Source organism: Dermacentor albipictus, chromosome 1 (genome assembly GCF_038994185.2).
Source record: "Dermacentor albipictus isolate Rhodes 1998 colony chromosome 1, USDA_Dalb.pri_finalv2, whole genome shotgun sequence".
NCBI classification, from domain to species: domain Eukaryota; kingdom Metazoa; phylum Arthropoda; class Arachnida; order Ixodida; family Ixodidae; genus Dermacentor; species Dermacentor albipictus.
This window is the reverse complement of record NC_091821.1, coordinates 32,040,027-32,062,111: the sequence shown is the minus strand read 5'-3', so window position 1 is coordinate 32,062,111 and position 22,085 is coordinate 32,040,027. Positions and strand designations below refer to the sequence as shown.

The 22,085-nt window shown below is 43.7% G+C and overlaps 1 protein-coding gene across 3 annotated transcripts in view; it reads left to right on the top strand.

Moving 5' to 3' along the window:
- Positions 1–18,988, top strand: part of LOC139060757 (transmembrane protein 268) — a 109,568-nt gene extending 90,580 nt beyond the window's left edge. Inside the window, exons 11-14 of one of the 3 annotated variants that reach the window (XR_011515023.1) lie at positions 9,965–10,024; positions 12,792–13,390; positions 14,701–14,776; positions 15,013–18,988. Coding sequence is in view for 1 of the 3 variants with exons in the window: in XM_070539879.1 (XP_070395980.1) it covers positions 14,701–14,775 (75 nt within the window). In the remaining 2 variants the exon portion in view is untranslated. The remainder of the gene's footprint in view (positions 1–9,964; positions 10,025–12,791; positions 13,391–14,700; positions 14,777–15,012) is intronic. The other 2 variants (XR_011515024.1, XM_070539879.1) reach the window with 2 other exon arrangements.
- Positions 18,989–22,085: the final 3,097 nt, after the last annotated feature.

Here is a 22,085-nt window from a genome sequence, read left to right as displayed (position 1 = left end):
TCATTCTTCATAAAAGAATATACTCGTTTGTGCCAAAAATTGTGTCCAAAATAACTGATATCAATGCTTCCATGTTTTTTGTCTATTTATTAAGTAAAGAAAATATCACACGAACTTTAGAACTATCAGTTCGAAACCAGCAAAGCAGTGCATGCCGCTGATATGAAAAATGTAAAGGCCATGAAATGAACAAGTTGAGGACAAATATGTTCATGAAACCTTGTCATTCAAGAATCATGTTTACATTCATGTATGTATGCAACGGCCAGTGCAAAATATCAATGACGCTGGCATTTGTTCCAATGTATTACGCAGGAGCAGCTGTCACCGGTCATTTATTGTGAGTAATTGCACCAAAATTGTAGTCGCAACAGAGAGCACGTATAAAAAGCAGGAGTTCTGCAATATATACGAGGGCGAGTCAAATGAAAGTGAGCCAATGCGAGTATATGACAAACGGGGGACTTTATTTAAATGTAGTCTCCATGAGCATTTAGACATTTGTCCCATTGACTAAGGAGTCGCGTGATTCCAGTCTCATAAAATTCCTTGGGTTGCTGCTTCAAAAAGTCTGCAACTGACTCTTTCACGTCATCGTCTGACACGAATGTGGTTTCCTTAAGCTGTTCTTTTTTTTTTTTTTCGGTTGCCCCAAAATGTGGATGTCACAAGGCGACAGGTCTGGGCTGTGTGGCAGATGTTGCAGCGTTTCCCGCTTGAACATTGCCAGTTTTGTATTAAATACATCAGCGATGTGGGGACGGGCATTGTCATAGAACAAGATGACCCCATTCATCAATTTTCTGCGTCGTTTGTTCTTGATTGCAACATGCAGCCGTCCCGGCGTTTCACAGTATCGGAAACAATTGTTAGTCTCTCAAGACTTAGCGAATTCTATCCGTAATGGTCCCTGACGATCGAAAAAAAAAGTCAACAACACCTTTCCGGTGGAAATGATGGCCTTTGCTTTGTTTGGGCGTGGTGAATTCGAATGTTTCCACTGTAAGCTTTGCCGTCGTGTTTCAGGCTCGTAGTAGTGGCACCATGGTTCATCCCCGATCACAATTGCAGACAAGAAGTCATCGCCCTCATTGTCATACCGGATAAGATCATTCAAGGCAGCGCCAAACTTCTCCGTCTTCTGGCGGCGGTTCAAAATCTTGGGTCATCCATTGCGCACACAAAAGCCGATGACAGAGATGTTCATGAATTATGGCGTGAACCGAATCGTGACTGATGTTCAGACGCTCTGCCAGTTCATCGATGCTTATCCTCCGTACTTGTCTCATCACCTCATCAACTTTTGCAATTTTGTTAAGGGTGATTTCACAATGGCTTTAGTCCCGTCTTGGACCCTCTTTGCAACTTTCACATCCTCCTTTAAACCGTTTGCTCCAACGCTTCACAGTGGTCAATGAAATGCAATGTTCAATGTACACGGCAGCCATACGGCGACTAATTTCTTTTTACGAAATACCTTCAGCAGTCAAAAACTTCACGGCACCACACTGTTCAACTTTTGGAGTTTCCAATATGTCACGCAACCATGCTCAACTGAATGTATGAGAGCATTAAACAACCTTGATACTCACACCTGCGTGCATGGAGGAAGGAAACTGAGGAGAGGCCCTACCCCCTCCACGCGCTAGGAGAAAAGTGTGGAGGAAGTGACGTAGTACGTTCTCCTCTTTTTTGCTGATTTTTTATTTATTTGCCGTAGCGGCCACGCCTTTCGGGCCACAATGGCGGCTCTGTTTTGGTTCTGTGCGCTCACACATATTGCTCCGTAGGTTTCGTACCGTGGCAAAGGCGCCGTGCGGGCAGGTTTGCATTGGTATTCGTGTTTTGTTGCGCTGCGTTATCTGGACCGTGCTCTCCCGGATGTTGCTGTGGCCAGGTGGGACAGGAGGAACTAAAATTCGTGAAATGAATGTGCATGCAACGCTGTACGTAATGTACCGCGCCATGGCAATGGCTACGAACGAAGGAATATCTGCGGGAAATTTTGCCCTTTTTCACGGACTCATGCTAACGTGCTAACGATTGCTTAGTATTGCTGCGGAGCGCGCGGGTCCAAGCAGCACAATTGCGCGCAGCGCAGTGTGGTTTCGCGAGAAGTGTAAACAAGAGAGGAGAGCTGGCCCGATAGGCGGAGCAACGCCAACTTACGGCTTCACTTTAGCTTCACAAAGAGTGACGTCAGGGCGTCTCTTTAGTTTCCTTCCTCCGTGCCTGCGTGTCACTTTTGTAAATGAGACATCCCTCTCTTCTACGCACAGGCCTCGCAGGTAGTGAACCGAACCATTGTTGCACAGGGTGGGTAGGCTCACTTTCATTTGATTTGCCCTCATAGATTAAAAATGCGAAGATACAATGGGATATACAAATGCGAAGATAGACCTTGATAAAGTGCAAAAAAGTATCACTGGAAACAAAGTTCACTGCACGTACACTCAAAATCTCCCAACAAGATATTTAAATATACATATAAGTCTCCAACAAATGTATGTATCTAAGAAAAATTCACGGTGTATAATGCGTCAAACGAAGCAAATAAACATGTTGCGCAATCACAGATTCACAGAATCCTAGATACCACCCCCATTCCATCCACTCCCCCCGATGTATCACGCGCGACGGAAGATGACTAGCTTGCTCTCAGCTTTTCGCCTTTGCGCACACAAGACTGAGTCACCATTGTCGGCTCACCCATTCCAGCGCCCCCTTCCCATATGCTTTCACTTGCACATACAGCATGCGGCGCTCGGTAACGATGTTATCGCCCTTGCACTTTATACGAAACATGAGGGCGATGGTGGCGGCAGAAATGCGCTTGGACTGTCCATTAAATTGCTATCACAATAATGTAATAAGAGTATCCGGCAGCTGAAGCGTACCGTGGCCCATTACTTTCCGCAAAGAAGTAACAAATCGAACTTTCACCATGCAACAATTCGCTGCGCCACAACAATGTATTTTTTTCCTTTTGTAAGGCAGGGCCACCGAAATTAAAAAACCCCAAGGAAAATATGTTGGCCACAATTGAATGCCTACTTTGCGCACCTAATGTGGCTACCAAAGGAATACCGAAAAAAAAACGTGAGACGCTTGGTCCACAGAGAATCATACACATACTGCTCGGTATCCTACACCGGCAAGCCAAGACTTTCCGAAGAAGTTGCCCTCAAGCGAACGCAGTGCAATCTGTTGACTCCCCACAGTGATGGTGGCGAGCGACCATTGTTTCTTTTTCTCGTCTGCTAGCCAGAAAGTGTCTAAAACTCTTCCAGGTGAAAATCCACTCGGCCAGAGCAAACCAAACACGCACCGAAATGCGCCGCACCATGGTCAGCGCAACACGAGAAAAACGTATGCGCTCTGGCTGGCTCTGGCAACCCACGGGTAGGGTAGCAAGACCAAAAAAATTGAAGACGCTCATTGTGTCCTTGCGAATAAAAGTCAAAGTAGGAAAAATAAATAAGAACGTAGTTACCTTGGCTAGCTTTAGTGACTTAACATGGATGCTTTGGCGTAGGTGAAAAAGAATTTGATATTTTTTTATGTGGCATTACGGCACAAATGAACCACCACAATGCTTCATCTCATCGGACCTTACTGCATGCTTTGTCAACTTGTCTAATAGTGTGTTGATATGGCTTGTCCCGTTGTATGTTCCAATGCAAGACTTTAGAAAAGTCAATGCACCTTTGGCATCAAATGTTTATAACAGCATTAGACCCACAAAGTTCCGCAATTGAAAATCTAAAGCACTACTTTGGAAATGTCAATGCACCTTTCACATCAAAAGTTTGTGAGATTTATACCCATAAAGTTTAGGAATTGATATCCATGCGCTCTGTAGATTCCGCGGCCTCCGCGAGATGCCACGGTGAGCCCATTTGTCATCAAAACGCTGTGGAAATTTTGTGCTTGGATGGGGCTCCTTGCGTTATGTGACTCCCGATGCATGGGTGTTGCCACGAAATCCAGCCCGAGTTTGCAATTTTTGTGGTGAAATGTCTTTTCGAGCATGAAAAAGACATTCTAGACAAAATCCAGAATGATTTCCGGCGCCGGGGGTTGCTTTGGTCGGCGGTGCATTGACAGCACGAAAAAATTTGCCGGGCGTGGGGAGAGATGAAGCCCCATAAGCAACACCCCCCCCCCCCCCTTATCCCCCTGGCATGGGGTATAAGTTTTTACACAAAAGAAAGGTGTGTGTGTCGGTTCATGTATTGCCCTTGTTCTAAGTGACACTTTATTGGCCAGCTATGACTGCAATCTTAAAACTAAGCTCAGCCAGACAAGCACTGTAAAAGTGATGCAGTACATTGATGACTTTTTAATTTTTTGTAATATTAACACTCCTGATGCACAGCCTGCTCCTGCTAAATGTGACGTGGTCCGCACATTTTTAGGTTCCTCTGAATTGACCACGGAGGATCCGTCAGACAATAAGCTGCGTTTCTTAGACTTGGAGCTCTCGTTCTCAAGCAACCATGTAGGTTGGGGTTATGCTCATAAGAGCCTTCATTCCTTTTCCTCTGCACACACAAACATAATTAAGCACGGTATTGCAAGATCTTGCATGAAGGCGACTCTCATCAGGTCTTGTGACCACCAGGAAAATGCAAGCTTGAAATTGCAAGTAGCCTGGCTGAAGCTTGCAGGTTTCCTGTTACTGCTTTTAACTAGCATGCTGAAAGCCTCGCAACAAGCCTTAAAAGAAAGCAATTGGCAGCTGCTCAATCTACGAATCACCCATGGCAAATGGTTACAGTTATCCCATATGTGCACCAGGTTGCACATAATCTCAAAAAGGTTGTCAGCAGGGCAGGCGTTGGATTATTATGCACGGCCAGAAATAACTTAGGTTTACTGTGCCACCAAGTATATTGGGTGACCGAGAACAAAAAAAGTTGCAAAAAGCAGCACAGGCAAATGCGTTTTGTGGACTGCTGTGAATGTGTGGTTTATAAGATTCCTCTTTCATGCAAACGTTTCTATATCGGCCAAACGGCGCAGTGCATCAATGACCGTAGCGCATACACTTAAACGAGGTTCAAAAACAAGCTAGAGATGGTCAATTGTCACTGCATTGCAATGAATGTGGCTGCAAGCCGTCCTTTAAAGATGTGACCTATTTGTCAAAATACCACGATGACTGCGCACGTCTTATATCCGAAGCCTTTCACATTCATAATAGCGGCGAAGCATGTGTAAGCCTCGCCTACATTTTTCTCCTTCCAAAGGAGATAGCCTTCCTATGTCATTGATTGCACTTTATTGCCCCTGCAACACATTCTGAATTTTTCTGTTGCTTTTGTGCTTTAAGCTAGCGGTAGAGTATATATATGCTGACTGAAAGAATAAAGACACCTGGTTGTTAGTCAGCACTGTGGTCTGTGTCCCTCTCTTTGTCCCATTGTTTAGCGCTGTTTTCTGCTCGTAATTGTGAACCAACCAGCCCAAATGCGTACTCTTCTTATTTTGTTGTAGCACAAGCTGAACAAGGACAACAGAAAGGCACATCTGACACACACAGTGCTGCGTTTGTCAGATGTGCCTTTCTGTTGTCCTTGTTCAGCTTGCGCTACAACAAAATACGTTGTGCCGTACCAACAAGCCCCTATAGCTACCCTCATCGACTTCAGTACTCTTCAACAATACCTTGGTTCTGTCCAGCAATGTGGCATTTGCATATAATTAAATCATGGTAAATTATAGTTGGGACACCCTTTATGTATACTATATATATGTACTGCAATGATTAGGAGCTGTTAAAAGATCAGGTTCCTGCAGGGGTGGTGTAATGGCTTTTGCATTGTGCTGCTAAGCCTGAGGGCACGGGATCAAATACCGGCCATGATGGTGGCATTTTGTTTGGGGCAAAATGCTAAAACACCCCTGTACCATGCATTGGGTGCACATTAAAAAACCCCAGGTGGCGAAAAATATTCCTACGTGCCCTAGTACCGCATGCCTCATAATTGTATTGTGGATTTGGCATGTAAAATCCCAGAAGTTAATTATGTGCATAATTCGAGATATAAAGCAAGAGCATCCATAGTGGCAGTTATCAGATCTTTTATGCAAGTGCATTCCAGTTTCATTTGTCAGAAGGAAAAACCTACCTAAATGAATCAGTGTAGGCATAAAAGGATGGAACATTCATCTGTGATTATCTTGTTGATGCAACTTATGAGATCGTAAGAAGTCTGCTAGGAACTCATAGGATCATAGGAAGTATATGGAAGTCTCAACCAGACATCTGATACTGCTCAGGAAAAGGGATTAGGTCCAAAGAAACTGAATTGGTGAAGCAAAGCCATGAAGTAAGCTCTATTCATGGTCTTTATTCAGAACCCAGAAAAACAGTCTTAGCAATGCCTTATTGCAAACAACTGCGTTTAGAGGCAGCATTACCTCACAAGCTCCTATCTAAATGTGTGGGTCTAGAGAGATTGTTTTGTTCAGCATCCACTACACAGATTTTCATGAGATTTGTTGCATTTAAAAGAAAAAGCATAAATGTATTGACTGCAGGGAGATCTTATTTAGGCCATCAATTTTTACAAAATTTCCTGAAAATTGTGAAAGTTAAACAAGAAACTGAAGAACTAGGTTTACAACTCGGCAATAAAAACGATATCGCATTTCTCTAAACTGCACCTAAAGTGGACAAAATTGATGTATTAGTTATATATCACTCTTTAATGTACCACTAATTTGCAAGTAGGGCTTGTGCAGTACCCTTGTAAGCATCGTAACAGTTTCACACAAGCTGTAAAGTTATACATCGCATTTGTCTCCTTTTAGATGCTCTAACAGATGTAGTTTATGAATGTGTTTTATCAGTTGTAGTGCATAACTGATGGACTTGTAGACTTTGTGCTTCAGGTTTTTTTTCGCGTACTGATTTGAACAATTTTTCTTTAAAAGTTTGAGGCATTGAGTAAAAATTCTGCTTCCCACAATTGGTAGAAATGACCTTTCTTTGTTAAATGCAATAAGTCTTTCGAATTGATTTATTACTTATCTAATAAGAGTGTCTGCATTTTATGTGTATTTGAATAGGAAAGTAGGAGTTGTACTCGAGGTGAATGCACTCCACAACCGCTCGAATGACCCTTTTTGCTTGTGCTTTGGTAGATAGCCACCAATCCAGTAACCACAGTATGAATATTAAACTCATCCCACATGCAGAAGGTGATTATATCTTCATTTAAATCTGCCAGTTCAAAGCATATGCACCAAGTACAGCATAGCTTCATACCAAAAATGGCATCATGATAATCGGAAACTGTGATTATGTGTTACCACAAACCACATGCTAAAATAGTAGCTGCAAAGGATGGCTGTGTGACTTGGAGTATTGTAGTATAATCTGAGGCTACTACATCATGCTGTACGTTTGGTGGAGGCAGATCTCACGTGTGGAGACCCAACGCGGCTTTTATTCACATTCCACTCTGCACAAAAACGTTCTCCACTTTTGCTTCTCTGGGGACATACTATAGCATTCCCTTCCCTTCCTTTCATGTGGCCCCTCTGATCCTATGTCAGATACATCTTAAGGCTCTGTGTAACAGTGATGGTGTCGCCCATGTCCACTACACCAGGGTAACTCGTCTCCATGTAAAAGATTTGTGATACATCATCACCTGCACCGATTACTGTGATGGCAACCTTCAGCACCAAGCTACCCTGCACCTGACGTGTTTTGAGATGGCTTAATTAAAGAAAGGTATAATTCTGTTTTGCACAACAGATGAATTAGGCTTCCTGCTGTAATGACTGTTATGATAATTTGCTAAAACAAACAAATGTAGGCATAAACTTAATGCAAGTATTTGTAAAAGATTGTACTAAATTGAAATGTTTTGCCAAGGCATGGTTCGTGCATTAACTAAATGGTCACGCACTCGAATATGAAAATTAAGATCTTATGTAAGAAAATAATTTTCAATTTCCTGTACTGCAGTACAGGAATATTTATGTGCCATTTCATACTACTTCACACCAGTTACAAAGTAAATGTGATGTTTGCTACATGTTCACGGAAGTGCAGCTCTTTCAATATATTCTGCAGCCACAAACATTGAATCTGCTTCTGAATTATCCTGTGTGAAGAGTGAAAATAAGCACCATAGCAGAACCACAATAAACCAATAAATATATACACTCCTTCTTTTTAGCCTATACAGTTTCTTTATATTATTTCTTAGCCTACATATAACATCACCTTCAGCTGAACTGCTTGAAGATATGTGCATTGGTTGGCAAAAAAGAGAGGGCAAAATTAGCCAATTGGCAAAAGATGTTATTTTTAATGTTGGGGCACATCTTTCAATTGAAGTAATTCAGTGCTATGGCTACATTTCTTCACCAAAATTTCTGAGGATGCCAGTTTCGAATATGTCCATCCACAATATGCGTGACCAAATAACTGACATTTCACATACTGTTTTCCTGAAAAGCCTTCCTTAAAGGGCCCTTGCCAGGTTTTGGCATGGCAAGTAAACTAACTTTATGTGTAGATTGTGTTTACCTACTATCAAACGGTTGAACAGTGCAAAAACAGCTGTAATTTCAAACAGAAGTCAATGTGGCCTTCCTCTCAAGGGAGCCCCACTTTTAAACAAATCGTGATGTATTCTTTTAATGTAACCAGTGCCAAATAAATTCAAGAAGCACCTTGGCTTCCTGACATACGTGTTGACAAGCACCTTTTCTACATTGCAAAAATCAGGTAGCGGTTGTGTAGTCACGTGCACAAATGCTACTGCATCAGACTCGCTGCCTTCAACATCACCGAATATGGCATGTGACTTTGGTAAATCATCCAGTACAAAATGTGCAATACCGCCACTGGAAGTGCACCGTGCAACAGAAAGTAAGAGGAGAAAAACGGAAGTGGGTCTCTTGATATAAATGTGATGTGGTCCCTCTGCTATAATGGAGGAGAAGGCATGAAAGAAATTTTGCTTGTGGATGCTAATCAAGGAAAAGGGGGAGAGTTTACATTTGCAGCAAAGCTTCCCTCCTGGCGGCATGGCAACACGATAATTCAAATTCTCCTATCTCATCAAATAATGAACCGATTTCAAAAATGCTTGCAGTAGAAGGCTCCTTAGATGGTGTCCTGCGACATCCAGTGTGTGACCAAAATTAAAAAGGCACTGACACAAAAATTTTGTATCTCGCTTTATGCTTTATTAGATAGCTGCCGAATCCATAACAACAGCATGATGCCAGAATTAGTAATGCGCAACAAATCGTGATGTCTTCCTTTAATGTAATCAGTGCCAAATAAATGCAAAAAGCACCTTGGCTTCCTGATATAGGGGGTGTTGACAAGTACCTTTTCTACATCACGAAAATCTCAGGTAGTCGTTATGGGGTACCACAAACCACTGACACATGGGCCATTGAGCTTTGTGGGCAAGGTACGAGCCCCACAATGGCTGTGTCACTAAAGCTGGGCATGCCACATTGCCCATTCATTCCTCTATCATTCTGCACATTCAACATAGATCCTGTGCTGTTGCTTCTTTCGGTATGCACATTGCACGCACGCACACACACACTCACTCTCCCAGCAGTCCCAGCTATCATGTGCCAAGTATAAAAAAAGAGTGAACTCTTAATTCTATGTCAATGAAACCTACTGTATGTTGCTAGCAATAACTTGAAGAAGTGTCCAGTAGTTCTAGTGTTGCTCAAAATTAACTAGCCTGTAATGGTTAATTATTTTTACATTTATGGGCAGATATGTCAACACAAGGTTCAAGGACACTTTCAGGAACATCAGTTTCAATTCTTTGCTACATGTCATCTCTTGCGTGACACTTTTTCTGCATTAAAAAAAAACCTGATACAACTTTCTATTTGTACACTGCAACAATGCTGATCTCGCATGTGCCAAATTAACTAATGCTGACAATGTAATGGACAATTTCAGTCATAGATGGGACATGTCGAATTTCTTCAAGCGGATGGCTCACTTCATACCCATGGTCAGGTTGGTCTTTTGTGGCAAATTGATAGCTTGACTTTGGAAAGGTTGCTTATGGAATACTACTGGCCTGGCTGTTTCAAAGACGTAGAAAACTTTGTAAGATCATGCGACGCCTGCCAGCGCTCGGGTAAACCAGGAGAAACATAGAAAGCTCCACTAAAGGTAGTGCCCTTAATATCAGAACCTTTCAGACGACTTGTGATAACGGTAGGGCCTCTACCAAAGACAAAGTCTGGTTACAGGTACTTGTTTACCATGCTGTGTCCGGCTACAAAGTTTCCAGATGCAATCCCTCTGAAAGAACTCAGCTCCGCCGAAGTAGTAGACGCGCTTTTGACAGTATTCGCACGGGTTGGGTTTCCAGCCGAAATTCAGGCGTATCAAGGGTCAGTATTCACCAGTGCACTGACTTCCACATTCTTACAAAAGTGTAAGGTAAAGTTGATACACAGTTCCCTCTATCACCCTCAGTCAAACAGCGTAGAGACGTAGCATTTAGTGCTTAAGCGATTTTTGCGGGCGCTCTGTTATGAGCACAAGGAGGACTGGGAGAATTGTTTTCTGGCCACTTTGTTTGCTTTGCGAACGGTTCCTCATGAGGCTACAGGGTTCTCACCAGCAGAACTAGCGTATGGGAGGACATTCCGTTCTCCACTGAGAATGTTAAGAGATATGTGGGAGGAAAGTGGAGAGAGTCCAACAGTGGTAGAATACGTGCTAAATCTGCTGGAACGGCTAAGTGCAACCCAAGAACTAGTCGAAAAGAACATGGGCGTATCTCAAAAGAATGCCAAGTTCTGTTACGACAAGAATGCGAGGCTTCGTACGTTTAACGCCAGAGACCAGGTAATGATCCTCAAATCTTCAAGGAAGAACAAGCTTGAAGTTCGCTGGGACGGACCCGTTAAAGTGTTGCATAAACTTTCAGATACTAACTATGCTCTGAAAATGGCCGGCCGCAGGAAGGAGGTGAGGATATACCACTACAATTTGATGAAGCCGTATACAGAGCGAAGCGGAGTCGTTAACTACCATCAAGGAGCAGGATGACACTAGTACCGAGTTTAATGATTATAAGACGACTTCCAACTCTGAAATTGGCCTAGAAGAAGTAGTAAAATATTCGGTAAGCTTGCACACTCACAGACACAAGCAGCTAAATGAGCTAAAAGCGATGTTAGGGGAATATCTCGACAGATTCAGCAATTGGCCAGGTAGAACCGAACTAATAACTCGTGAAATAGAGCTGACGTCGACCGAACCTGTAAGATCAAAGCCTTACAGGGTGTCTCCACGACAGAGAGAAATTATGGAGGCAGAGATACAGCACATGCTAGAGTTGGGAGTTATTGAGCCCGCTGAGAGTGACTACCCGTTACCGCTAATACTTGTAGAAACCCCTAATAAGGACCCTCGTCCGTGTCTTTACTACAGGAAGTTAAATGCCATCACTAGGAATCAGCTGTACCCGATACCGAACGTTGAGGAACGAATCAAAAGAGTTAGCGCTGCTAAATACACTTCAACTGTAGATCTCATGTGGGGATACTGGCAAGTTCCCCTTTCAGAAAGTGCCAGCCACTATGCCGCATTTATCTCACCTGTAGGCACTTTTCGCCCTCGCCCTCAGCTTCAGACTGAAGAATGCGCCGTTTAGCTTCTCTAAGTTAATGGATATTGTCCTAGAAGACTCGCAGGAGTTCGCCTTGCCATGTCTTGATGATGTAGCAATTTTTTCAGACAGCTGGGAACAGCACGTATCGCACCTCAAATAGGTGTTCTCACGGTTGAGGGAAGCAGGCTTAACGATGAAGGCGGAAAAGTAGGTTTGGCTGCTCGCAGGTTACTTATCTGGGCCATATTGTCGGCGAAGGCACGAGACGGCCAGCTGAGCTGAAAACAGCTACGATGGGAGATTTTTCACAGCCGCGCACGAAAACAGACATTCGTTCATTTTTGGGACTTGTGGGGTACTATCAACGGTACATTCCGAATTACTCGCAAATAGCAAGTCCTTTAGCAGATGCCCTCCGAAAGGGAGCACCGAATAGCATGCACTGGGATAAGGACAAAGAGAACGCTTTCCAAGGTTTGAAAACGCTATTGGTTTCTCGTCCTGTGCTTCGCGTGCCAGACTACACAAAGGAATTCATAGTTAAGTGCGATGCAAGCGACAGGGGTATGGGCGTGGTACTTAGGTCGGCGACGATAATGAGGAACATCCTATCCTCTGTGCCAGCCGTAAACTAACTGTAAGAGAGGAAGGCTACAGCGCTTCAGAGAAGGAATGTGCGTGTTTGGTTTGGGCAGCCCAGAAGTTTTCGTGTTACTTGTACGGAGTGAGGTTCATCTTCGAGACTGACCACTGTCCTGTGACGTGGCTCAAACAAATGTCACATAAAAATGGCTGCTTGCTCCGATGGAGCCTCACTCTCCAAGAGTACAACTTCTCCGTTAGATATAAAAAGGGAAAGTTGCATAGCAATGCGGATGGTTTGAGCAGGCCAATTTGAATTTTGCATTTAGGGATACCGCCAAAATTTTGGGGTTGTTAATGTTAATTTTGTTAAGCCAAGATCCCTTCTCATTTAGCGGGACTCCCTCCATGATAGCTCAATCTGCAGTACGAAATTACTTCAAAAATTGGTGTAGCAAAATGCAGTATTTGTTGTTTTTGCACTTATATTTTCTTTGGAGTCTAGCGGGTCTAAAGTGATATTCAAGATACGTCATCTCGGCGCAGAGCCATGTTGTGGGATTTGCTTTGCAGTTGCCTGTCCTTGTTGGATGCTTTGGGGTGGTGTCATCATTTCACATCTGGTCGCTGCAAGCCAAGGCATCCCCCCTTGCCACCAGCCATTCTCTTCCTGCCCAGCGGTTATCGGCACTGGCCAGTCGAGATTTTCCGGGCCATGGAGGAGCTGTTACGTTTGACCTGAGGGGGCTGGCAATCTTCGGGGAAGCGACTGTCAAACTCTGCCCGGCCCGCTGCGATGACTTGCTCTGGGAAAACAAGAATGCGCCTCGTTGGCGCCGGCATGTCTGCTGCGGCGACTTGCTTTGTAAGGACAACAATACGCCGCGTCCCCAAGCAAGTAGCGCCGTTATGTCTAGACACAGTCTGCGGACCAAGTAATGTTAGTGGATTTGCTGTCACCATCACGGTTTGTTTGAAGCGGGGGAACTCCTGGAAGAAGGTGTTCTGCGGCGCCGTCTCACGGGTCTTGAAAGTCGTCAGTCAATGGACAGACGCGGCGACAGCCCCTGACTGCAGGGTCAACTCTGGGATAAAGAGGTGCCTGCTCGGGTCAAGACCTGTGTCTGCAAGAACCCTCTCACCTCGGTGTGGTCAGTGAAACCTGTGCGGAAGTGAGTGTGTAAACCCTCCCCCTCAAAGGCTGGTCGGCTAGGATGACTTTGGACGCTCCGAATAGGTCGAAGGTTGAATGGCCGTTTTTTCCTCACCTAGGGATCTAGGGAGGACAGAGTGTATTTAAGCAGTCGCTGTCGGCTGTTCAGTGTGCATTCTCTTTCAGTCATGCTAGACTGATGAACTGTAACGTTCTCATGTAGATACTGTAAATAAATCCCATATTCCTCGTTCTCGATGAGAACAATTAAGTCTCTCCCTTCAACAACGTCCTCAGCGTAGATGAGTTAGACGATGGCATGGGCCGGCTACCATCTATTTCATGCCCGAACCCAACCATTACAAGGCTTCAAGCACTCCATGAACTTCCAAAAATAAGTCTTGGACTTGAGTCCAAATAGAACCACATAAGTTATATATATAGTGTTTTTCTTACAACACCGAACGTATGTATATAAAGAATAGTGTCGCAAGGTAGCCTTAATGCACTTTGTTTTAAATCCTGTTTGACGAATAATAAAAGGGAGAAAGTGTGGCGACGGCGCCTGTGCACGTGGCCTGCGCTTCCGTGGTTATAACGTCACGCGCGTCGAAGATACTGGCGCGGCTGCAGCAGCGGTTGCAGCCATAGAGTTTCGTACAATACGTGATTGCAGCAGAGATGCATGGGAGGTGCGGTGACCGCGGCTAAAGTGAACTACCGCGGCGGCACTTGTGACGGCGTAGTGTGGTGCCGTATGAAAAACGTGCATGATTCCATAATGTATGCAGGCTAGAGAGTTTTGCTGGTAATCTGTCCATTGCGGCCCCACGAATTTTTAAAAATGTGCAGTTTAACGTGCTTTCCGGCCAGTGATTGTACTTGCGTTTCGCAACGTTACCGCACTTTATATTCGCACATAAAAGTGCTTATTAATGTAATAAGATTAATTTATAAATTTTATTTCATTACGGTCGAAAAGAAAAATTTCTCGGTCCAGTGTAGTTTCTTTTTTTTTTCTCAACTGTGTTTAACGTACACGCAATAAATCATATTTTGATCGTGATTGTGATTCGCGGGTACTTGGCGGACATAGAGTTAGTAGTCAGTATAGTAACTCTATGTTGGCGGACATGGAAAAGGGAAAATGCTGGGTACTCGTGGGTTTTAGAGTTTTGGGCTTTTGGGGGCCTCGACTAGGCGGTTTTTTTTAATTTCTAGTTGGCAACACTGGTTGTGATGCCATAACGGCGCGCAGGACTATGGAGATGTTATTCCTGATATTAGTGTGTTGATGTCGTATGTATATATTTTTTTCCATGATCAAAGAACTGTGCACTCACGCTAGTACTGCAGCTGAGAACAACGCAAGCAGGCGAACTAGTGGACCTGCGCTGCAAATGAGGTAAAGTGGAACCTTGCCACAGATTCCTCGTAGTGTCTGGTTGCCTTGGCGCCATCGTTTTGTTTGGACAAGTTTTTTGCTTGTATAGTTAAAATGGTTTTTGCCACTTTCCATTTATTACTGTGAATCTCCATCGAAATATGTTCTTCGAAATTATGGACTTCGATGTTGTGCTCATGTGTCGGAAAGGTTAATCTTGACTGGAATAGTTTTCTTTTCTTTTTTAATGCGCGCAGGTTCTGCAGCTATGGATGGACAAGACGACGAATATTACACTTCATACGACTCGTATCGAATGGCACCGCAATGCAAGCTCCTGGAAACTATATATGAAAATCCAAAACTACGCACCGATGGTTTAAAGCAATTCACATCGGTAAGGAAATATAAACGGTTCATAGACTTCACGGCGGGACCAACGGCAACCAAAAAGTGGAAACGAAGCCAAAAAGCACGGAAACTAGCAAGCAGTCGCCTACTCCACGCCTTTGGAGCTTCTGACAATTGTGACGACCTACAACACTCACTCCGCTCTGTGCGAAATGCGAGAGCGCGCATGCCGCCGTCGTATGAGAACAGAATCTCGCAACAGAGCTCCGAATCACGAACGGGACTACAAGGTTGCTACAAAAGTGCTACTGTTTATGGACGTGTGCGAGAGACGAAGAACGGGTCTGCAAGCCACGAATGGCACAATGAGTCGCATGTAGTGCCTGTGTGTACTGGTAACTTTGAGTTGCCCGAAACTTTTGTTGTGTCTAGCACGGACTTAATTGTCGAGGAGGCTGCCACTGTTGAACTGCCCCTTGATTGCAGAAACAAGAAGGAAGAAACTCTAGGCATCTACGGTAATGTGGAATGTCGAGAACGTGAGTGTGATGAAAATCTCACTGGTGCAAGCAATAGTATACCATGGTGTTATGCACTGCCTTGTACACAGACCAAGGAAAATCAGGCTGCGTTTTGTTACAACAGGGGTGATCGGTCACAGGTGATTGACTGTAGAAGTGGTGGTTTGTGTCAGAAAAGCCCAGGAGAGCCCTTTAACAAGACACTGCCTTCCGAAGGCTTTTACGCAATTTGTGACAGGAGACCTCTGCATTCCTGGGCAGCATGCCAAGATGACGATGTATCTGACACTGTGGTTGAACTGGTTGCAGTGATTGAGACGACACACAGTCTCTGTGACAGTGTTGTGAAAGACAGCAGTGCATCTGCTAATCAAAACAGTGTGAGTTGTCTGCTAAACCAGGCTATAGAAGCTAGCAATGGTAATGTTACTTAGCGTTATTTTGCTAACTATTATGCACATGCACACCACATGTGACAATCAGTAGTATACAAGAAGTTTGTGATCATGGCTTTGTTGTTCTTGTTATGAAAAAACAAATGATGTATGCTTCAATGCAAGAAGTGTTTGCAGTGCATCTGAAGGTATATGCTATGTAATCAAGTCAAAATACAAATTGTGCTCTTCTGCCTTCCATGGCTGAGCACAAATGCAGGAGGTACTTGTTTATTTTATTGCTCCTGCTGTGTGGAAGAGTCTAGCAATTGTTGCTGGCCTGGCCAGCATGCACATTTCTTCACAGATGCTGGGACCAAGGTAGCACTTCCTTACGTAGTTGCCCCACTATTACATGCCAGAAATGTGTTTCGTTGATAAGTGTCAGCTTGTCCAAGCATGGATTCAGATTACGCAAACAGCTTTGATTGCATTGCATGGTTCTTTTGAGACAAAGTGTAGTGCCTTTAACATTGTTCCCCAGGAGGTGGTCTTTTGTCGTCTTTGTACTTTATTTCAAGAACTGCCACAATAGTGAACAAAAATGTTCTAGTTCTGTATAAAAAAGAAAATATATGGCAAAAAGAAAAAGGATTATATGGCAGCTGGTCATGCTTCTTCTTTTCAAGTAACTCCTATAGACAGTGAAATCAAGGATGCTTGAACAGCTCCTTCAAAGGAAGCCTGCTGTGCCTGCTCTCCATGCCTCCACACTCCCTGAAAGTATTTCCCCTACAGATTGAAAGGAAATCGAGACCTTACAGTACTTCAGCAGCATCGAAATGTTAGTCGTGCACTAAACTCATCAACTGAGTGTGTTTGGGGATGGAAAAAGATTGCTCACAGCAAAAACCCAATGTGCGCACTGCAGTGGCTAAATGGCTGTGTTCTGCTGCTGACCACACTGTTGTAGGTACGATATCCAGCACTGGTGGCTATATTCTGATGGGGGTGGAATGCAAAAATGCTTGTGTACCTAAGCTCTGGGTGCTCTTTGAAGAATCCCAGGTGGTCAATTTGTTGTGCCACAAAAGCATCTTAAGTCTTGTTAACATCCATTACTATGAAAAAAAGAACTCCAGACAGGCTACGCTGTTCATCACATGATATAGCTGTGGTAAGGGGATTACAACTGAATTCAGAGCCCTGCATCATTATGGTGCCTAACACAGCACTTATGTTGCTTTGGAATGTTGGACACCATCAGTCAACCAATTGACAATTTGAAAAATAGTGAGTGCCACTTCGTGTTTTCTAACCACATACTCTCATTCACAGACTGCATCTCTCCCGTCAAGTGCCTCCCTCCTCCAAAGGCCACAAAAGCTTTTCCAAATTGCTGCGAAAATTCCAGAACCTCGTAGTTGCCCTATACCGGCAGACCCCACAGACTTTGGCTGAGTGGAGGCATGGACAGGGTTCACCGGTAATAAAGGGGAAGATGAACAGAAACAATAGTTCATTTTGCTAGTCTGTGGTCATAGTTACTTGTGCATGCACAGCAACATTTTTGCTATAGGTCAATTAGTAAACACATGCACAGTAATACGAGGTATTTAGGGTTAGGAAAGGAGCTACCTGATCATGTGCCCAAAGAACCTTTTCTCTATTTCTCCCAGTAAGCTGCCATTCATGACCGAGTGCCTGCTGTATACAGTTCAGCCCATTTTTGTTCATTTGGCGATTTCCTTCTCATGATCCAGGTCCCCTGTCACTGCTGGGCCTAGATAACCATACCTTTTCACAGCTTCAAGATGTCAGACACCGAAAGGGGAAGGGGGGGGGGGGGGGGCATTCTGCAAGTGTCGACATAGTGGACATGACCATTTCATCTGCTGCTGAATTTCTGATTGGCTAGACTGGGGTATACATCAGAGGGAGACAGGTGCCCACAGTCAACACTTCAGCAGCTGACGAAATGGACATGCCCACTAGGTGGACACTTACAGAATACCAACCCCCCCCCCCCCCCCCAAATTATGAACTTGTTTCTTAGCCTGGCTACTAAATGTTATAAATTTTCAAACCTGTCCTCAATCATTTGTTGTAAGTACAAAAGTTTCCTAATCAAATCAAACACATTTTTGTTAGAAATAATTGACCTTCAAAAATCAAACAAGTATTTTCTATATTTAAACTGAAGAAAGGTTGTGTATAGTAAATTGGATAAATAAAAAGCCTCATCTACATTATTTGATGCATGTCATACTGTTCATAATGACAAGTGAGCAGCTTGCAATTGGAAAAAAAGGCTATTATAACTGAAACAGTATCATATCTGGTATACCATGGCTATTAAAGTAATGAAACAAAGGAATGGCACAACGCGAGGTGCTTGTAGAGTGTAGTGTTCACTGAAGGAGCTAAGTTCAGTACTACAGCACTGTAAATCTGTTCATATGAATGCAAACATGGTTGGCATTGGCCAAGTTACAGCTTGCTTTGCTTAAATATAGAAAAAAAAAATCGAGGCTGTCTATGTTTGAGGCATTTTTGTTGAACTGAAAATTATTGTGCAGAAGTTGGCTGCTCAATATGATCGCTCGGGAACTGGTGCTTCTGCACTGTAACCGTGAATATTGTGCAGCAGAATTGTCAAAAACACCCACCACTTGCACTTGTATTCCTCCCTGTAGATTCTAATAAGTGTCGCTGTCTTTTATATTTGAACAGAAAGAAATATTCGGCAATTTCAAATAGCATATTCTTCATTCAAATACGAATTGAACAGCAAAGAGTATTTGATTTATGTTCGAAATTTCAAATATTCAGACATCTCTAGTTGGAAGCTATCTTTACCATTGTTGGACAGAACAATGTAACCTAATATTCACAAGTTGCTTTTATATTCTCTGATATTCCTTATATTTAATCCTTCGAAATGTTGTGTATACAAGTGGGGACTAAAAAAAAGAAAAAGAAACTGACTGACTTCGTAGAGTTCTTTGTAATAGTATTGCTGCGTTCTACTGTTAGGTAGGTGCAGGTGGACACTTCACAAGTCAGTACCGTCCCAACATTGTCATAGAATGCCTTGCATGTTTGTGGTGACTTTTCCAGACTGTTGTCACATTACTCTTGTGAAATTGTAATGTCTGTTTGTAATGGACAGTGAATCTCCTTGGAAAAACGACAAAAGAAACGCTTGCAATACTTCAAACGACATTTGTGGAGGAGGCACTGAGCCATGCATTAGTTTTTGAGTGGCTTGGGTGGATTCTAGAGAAGAAATGAGCGTTAAAGTGCATCCCAATTTTGGCCAACCTTGAACTAGTCATGTCTATAGAAAGGTTAGACAAAAACCCAACAAGAGTTGTCCCTGCACAATTGACATGGTTTTAGAAGCTCCTGGTATGAGTTAGAGCTCTTGTGAGTGGATATTGAGTGTAGAATTGGGCATGAGATGCACTGTTGCAATGTTTGTTCCCCACATGCTCACAAAGGACGAAACGACAAAACAAATATCGTTTTTTTTATTTTGTGCCAGGATTTAAAACATCACATTAAAAGTGACCCAGGCCTTTTCTGAAGGTAATCACAGGTTACAAAAGCTGGTGTTAAAGGTGTCAGTGACAAGAACTTTATTGGAGTGTCCTAAGGAACTTGATTAGGGAGAGCCGAAGACTCCCCAGTCAAGTTGGTGGCTCCGCCAATGACAAGACCGTGAGGTGATGACTCTCTGGGATGTTGCGGGCCCTCTAGATGGCCTGTAGCTGGTGCGTGAATTCCGAGCTCTTCAGCAAGACGTCCCACTTGGACTTGTATTGAAGGTCGGAGCTCGCATTGTATGGGCACAGCCAGAGCATGTGGTCTAAGGAGCAGCACGTGTGACCATATTTGGAGCACGACTGCGGAGAGTGGGGTCAATCCAACTAAGCGCTTCGGGGGTGGGGTAGTATTCTTGTCTGTAAGAGCCTAAAGGTAGGTTGTCCTAAGTAGGCTGTCCACCTTGAGTCCTCCCCTTTTGCTTGTGATTCTAGTGATGAGTCTTAGTATATTTTTCGCCTACGCGCCTAGCTTGTTTAGAGCTTCTAAATTACAGCCTTTGGCATTGATTAAAAGTTCTAAAATTTTGAAGAAGTTCTCCCTCAGAATGCCGTTCCCTTCTCGTGTCGTAATTTTGACTGGCAGCATTTCCACAGGCTCGAGGTTCCTAACGCCCTGCCTCGACTGTCTGTAGAGGAGGAGTTCAGATATGGTCGGTAAAAGCTTTACTCGTGCATGTAAGAAATTCTTCTGTTACCTCTATGGCTGCCTAGAGAGATTGCTCTAGATCGGCCAGAGATGCCCCGGGGACCAGACTGTGATATCGTCTGTACAAATTGCATGGCCTATTTTTGGGAGTTTGGCCACCCTTTCGGAGAGTTTATGCACGACGATATTGAATAGTAACAGGGATAGGATTGAGCCCTGAGGGGTTCCGCAGTTGCCCAGTTCATAAGGACCGCCCGAGATCGTGCTCCGTCGAAGGAACGCTTTCCTTTTCGATAGGAACGAGAGAGTGAAATTAAAGAGTTTCTGCCCTAGGTTGAGAGAGGAAATTTCATTCAATATGTGTTCATGAGCCACCTTATCAAAGGCCTTAGCGAGGTCGAGTGCAATGATTCCTTGGACATCCCACGTCTCGTTCTCGTATATGGATCTTTTCAGGAGGAGCATTGCGTCCTGTGTGGGGAGTCCCTTTCTAAAACCTATTACATTATGCCTAAATAGTTCGTGGTTTTCTATGTGTTCGACGATTCGATTGTGTACTGCATGTTCAGCCACTTTGCAAATGCATAATGTTAGAGAGATGGGACACAGGTTATTTATGTGCGGAGGTTTCCCCGGTTTGAGGATGAGCACCACCTTGGCTGTGGGCCTGACTGTGCCCAGAGCTCCACACCTCATTTATGTCTGCTGTTAGGATTTCGATGGCCTTGTCGTCCAGGTTCCAGAGGCGTTTGTTGGTCTGGCCCCGGGGTATGACCCAGAAACCAAGCACGTTTAAAGTAAGTTGAAAACTACTTCTTCACCAAGACCAAAAAAAAATGCAAAAATGCACTTGTGTAAGGACTATGATAATCGTTTCTTTTTTTATTCTTTGACACTTTTGGAATTCAGCAGGGGGACTTTGTTTCTCCTGGACAGACTGTCCATCACCAATTTGACTAGCAAGCATTAAGGAGATTAAGATAGAATTCGGACGGAAACACTCAAACTTGTGCAATACGGGTGATTGGTTTGTCTTATCACGACAGTGCTGCAGTTCAGACTGCTTTAGTAATGACGTGGTATTTAGTCTTTCGAGACGGGCAGGCATACCCCACTAACTCTCATCAGTTCGAGCTCCCTGTGATTTTTTATTTCATTTTTAAAGAAGAAAAATTTGATAAAGAAAGAAAATTTACCACTATACAAGGTGGAGACAATTTTGCAGGGGCCACTCAACAGCAGAAGCTGTGACCTCCAGTGTTGGGGCGAGCAGTGGGAGAAAAGGTTGGACAAGTGTGTTGACTTGATTAGAGATTACTTTGAAAGGAACTAAACGCTTCTGATCCTAAATGAAAATATTTTTTTTCATTTGAAGATAGTTTTGTTTTTGGAGGGTTGCGTGTTCTTATTGCAACAGCAGTAGGTGGTTGATTTAACACGTTTTCTCTGCCTGCCTACCTAATGGACTGTAGTGCAGCCTAGTGTCCCTGTAGGTGCCCCCTGAGCATATACAGAGCATATACAGGTACACTAGTGTGGTTGTTATCATGGCTACCTCCAGAGGGCTGGGTCTTTCAGTTTCAACGTGAACGATATTTTTCTGATGAATTCATATAACAGGCCAGCAATGTCTCCAGCTCAAATACACCAAAATTAGTATTTTTGGCACGGTGTCAACTTTAAGCTTGTTTGAATGTGCCCCTAGTACAGGGTGAAGAGCAAGGGAGCATTGCAGTGAAAATTGAACTTTAAACCACAGACATCACCAGAGCAGGATTGGCCACCCTGGTGCAGTACTTGGCCACAACATCCTATATGAATACAACAATC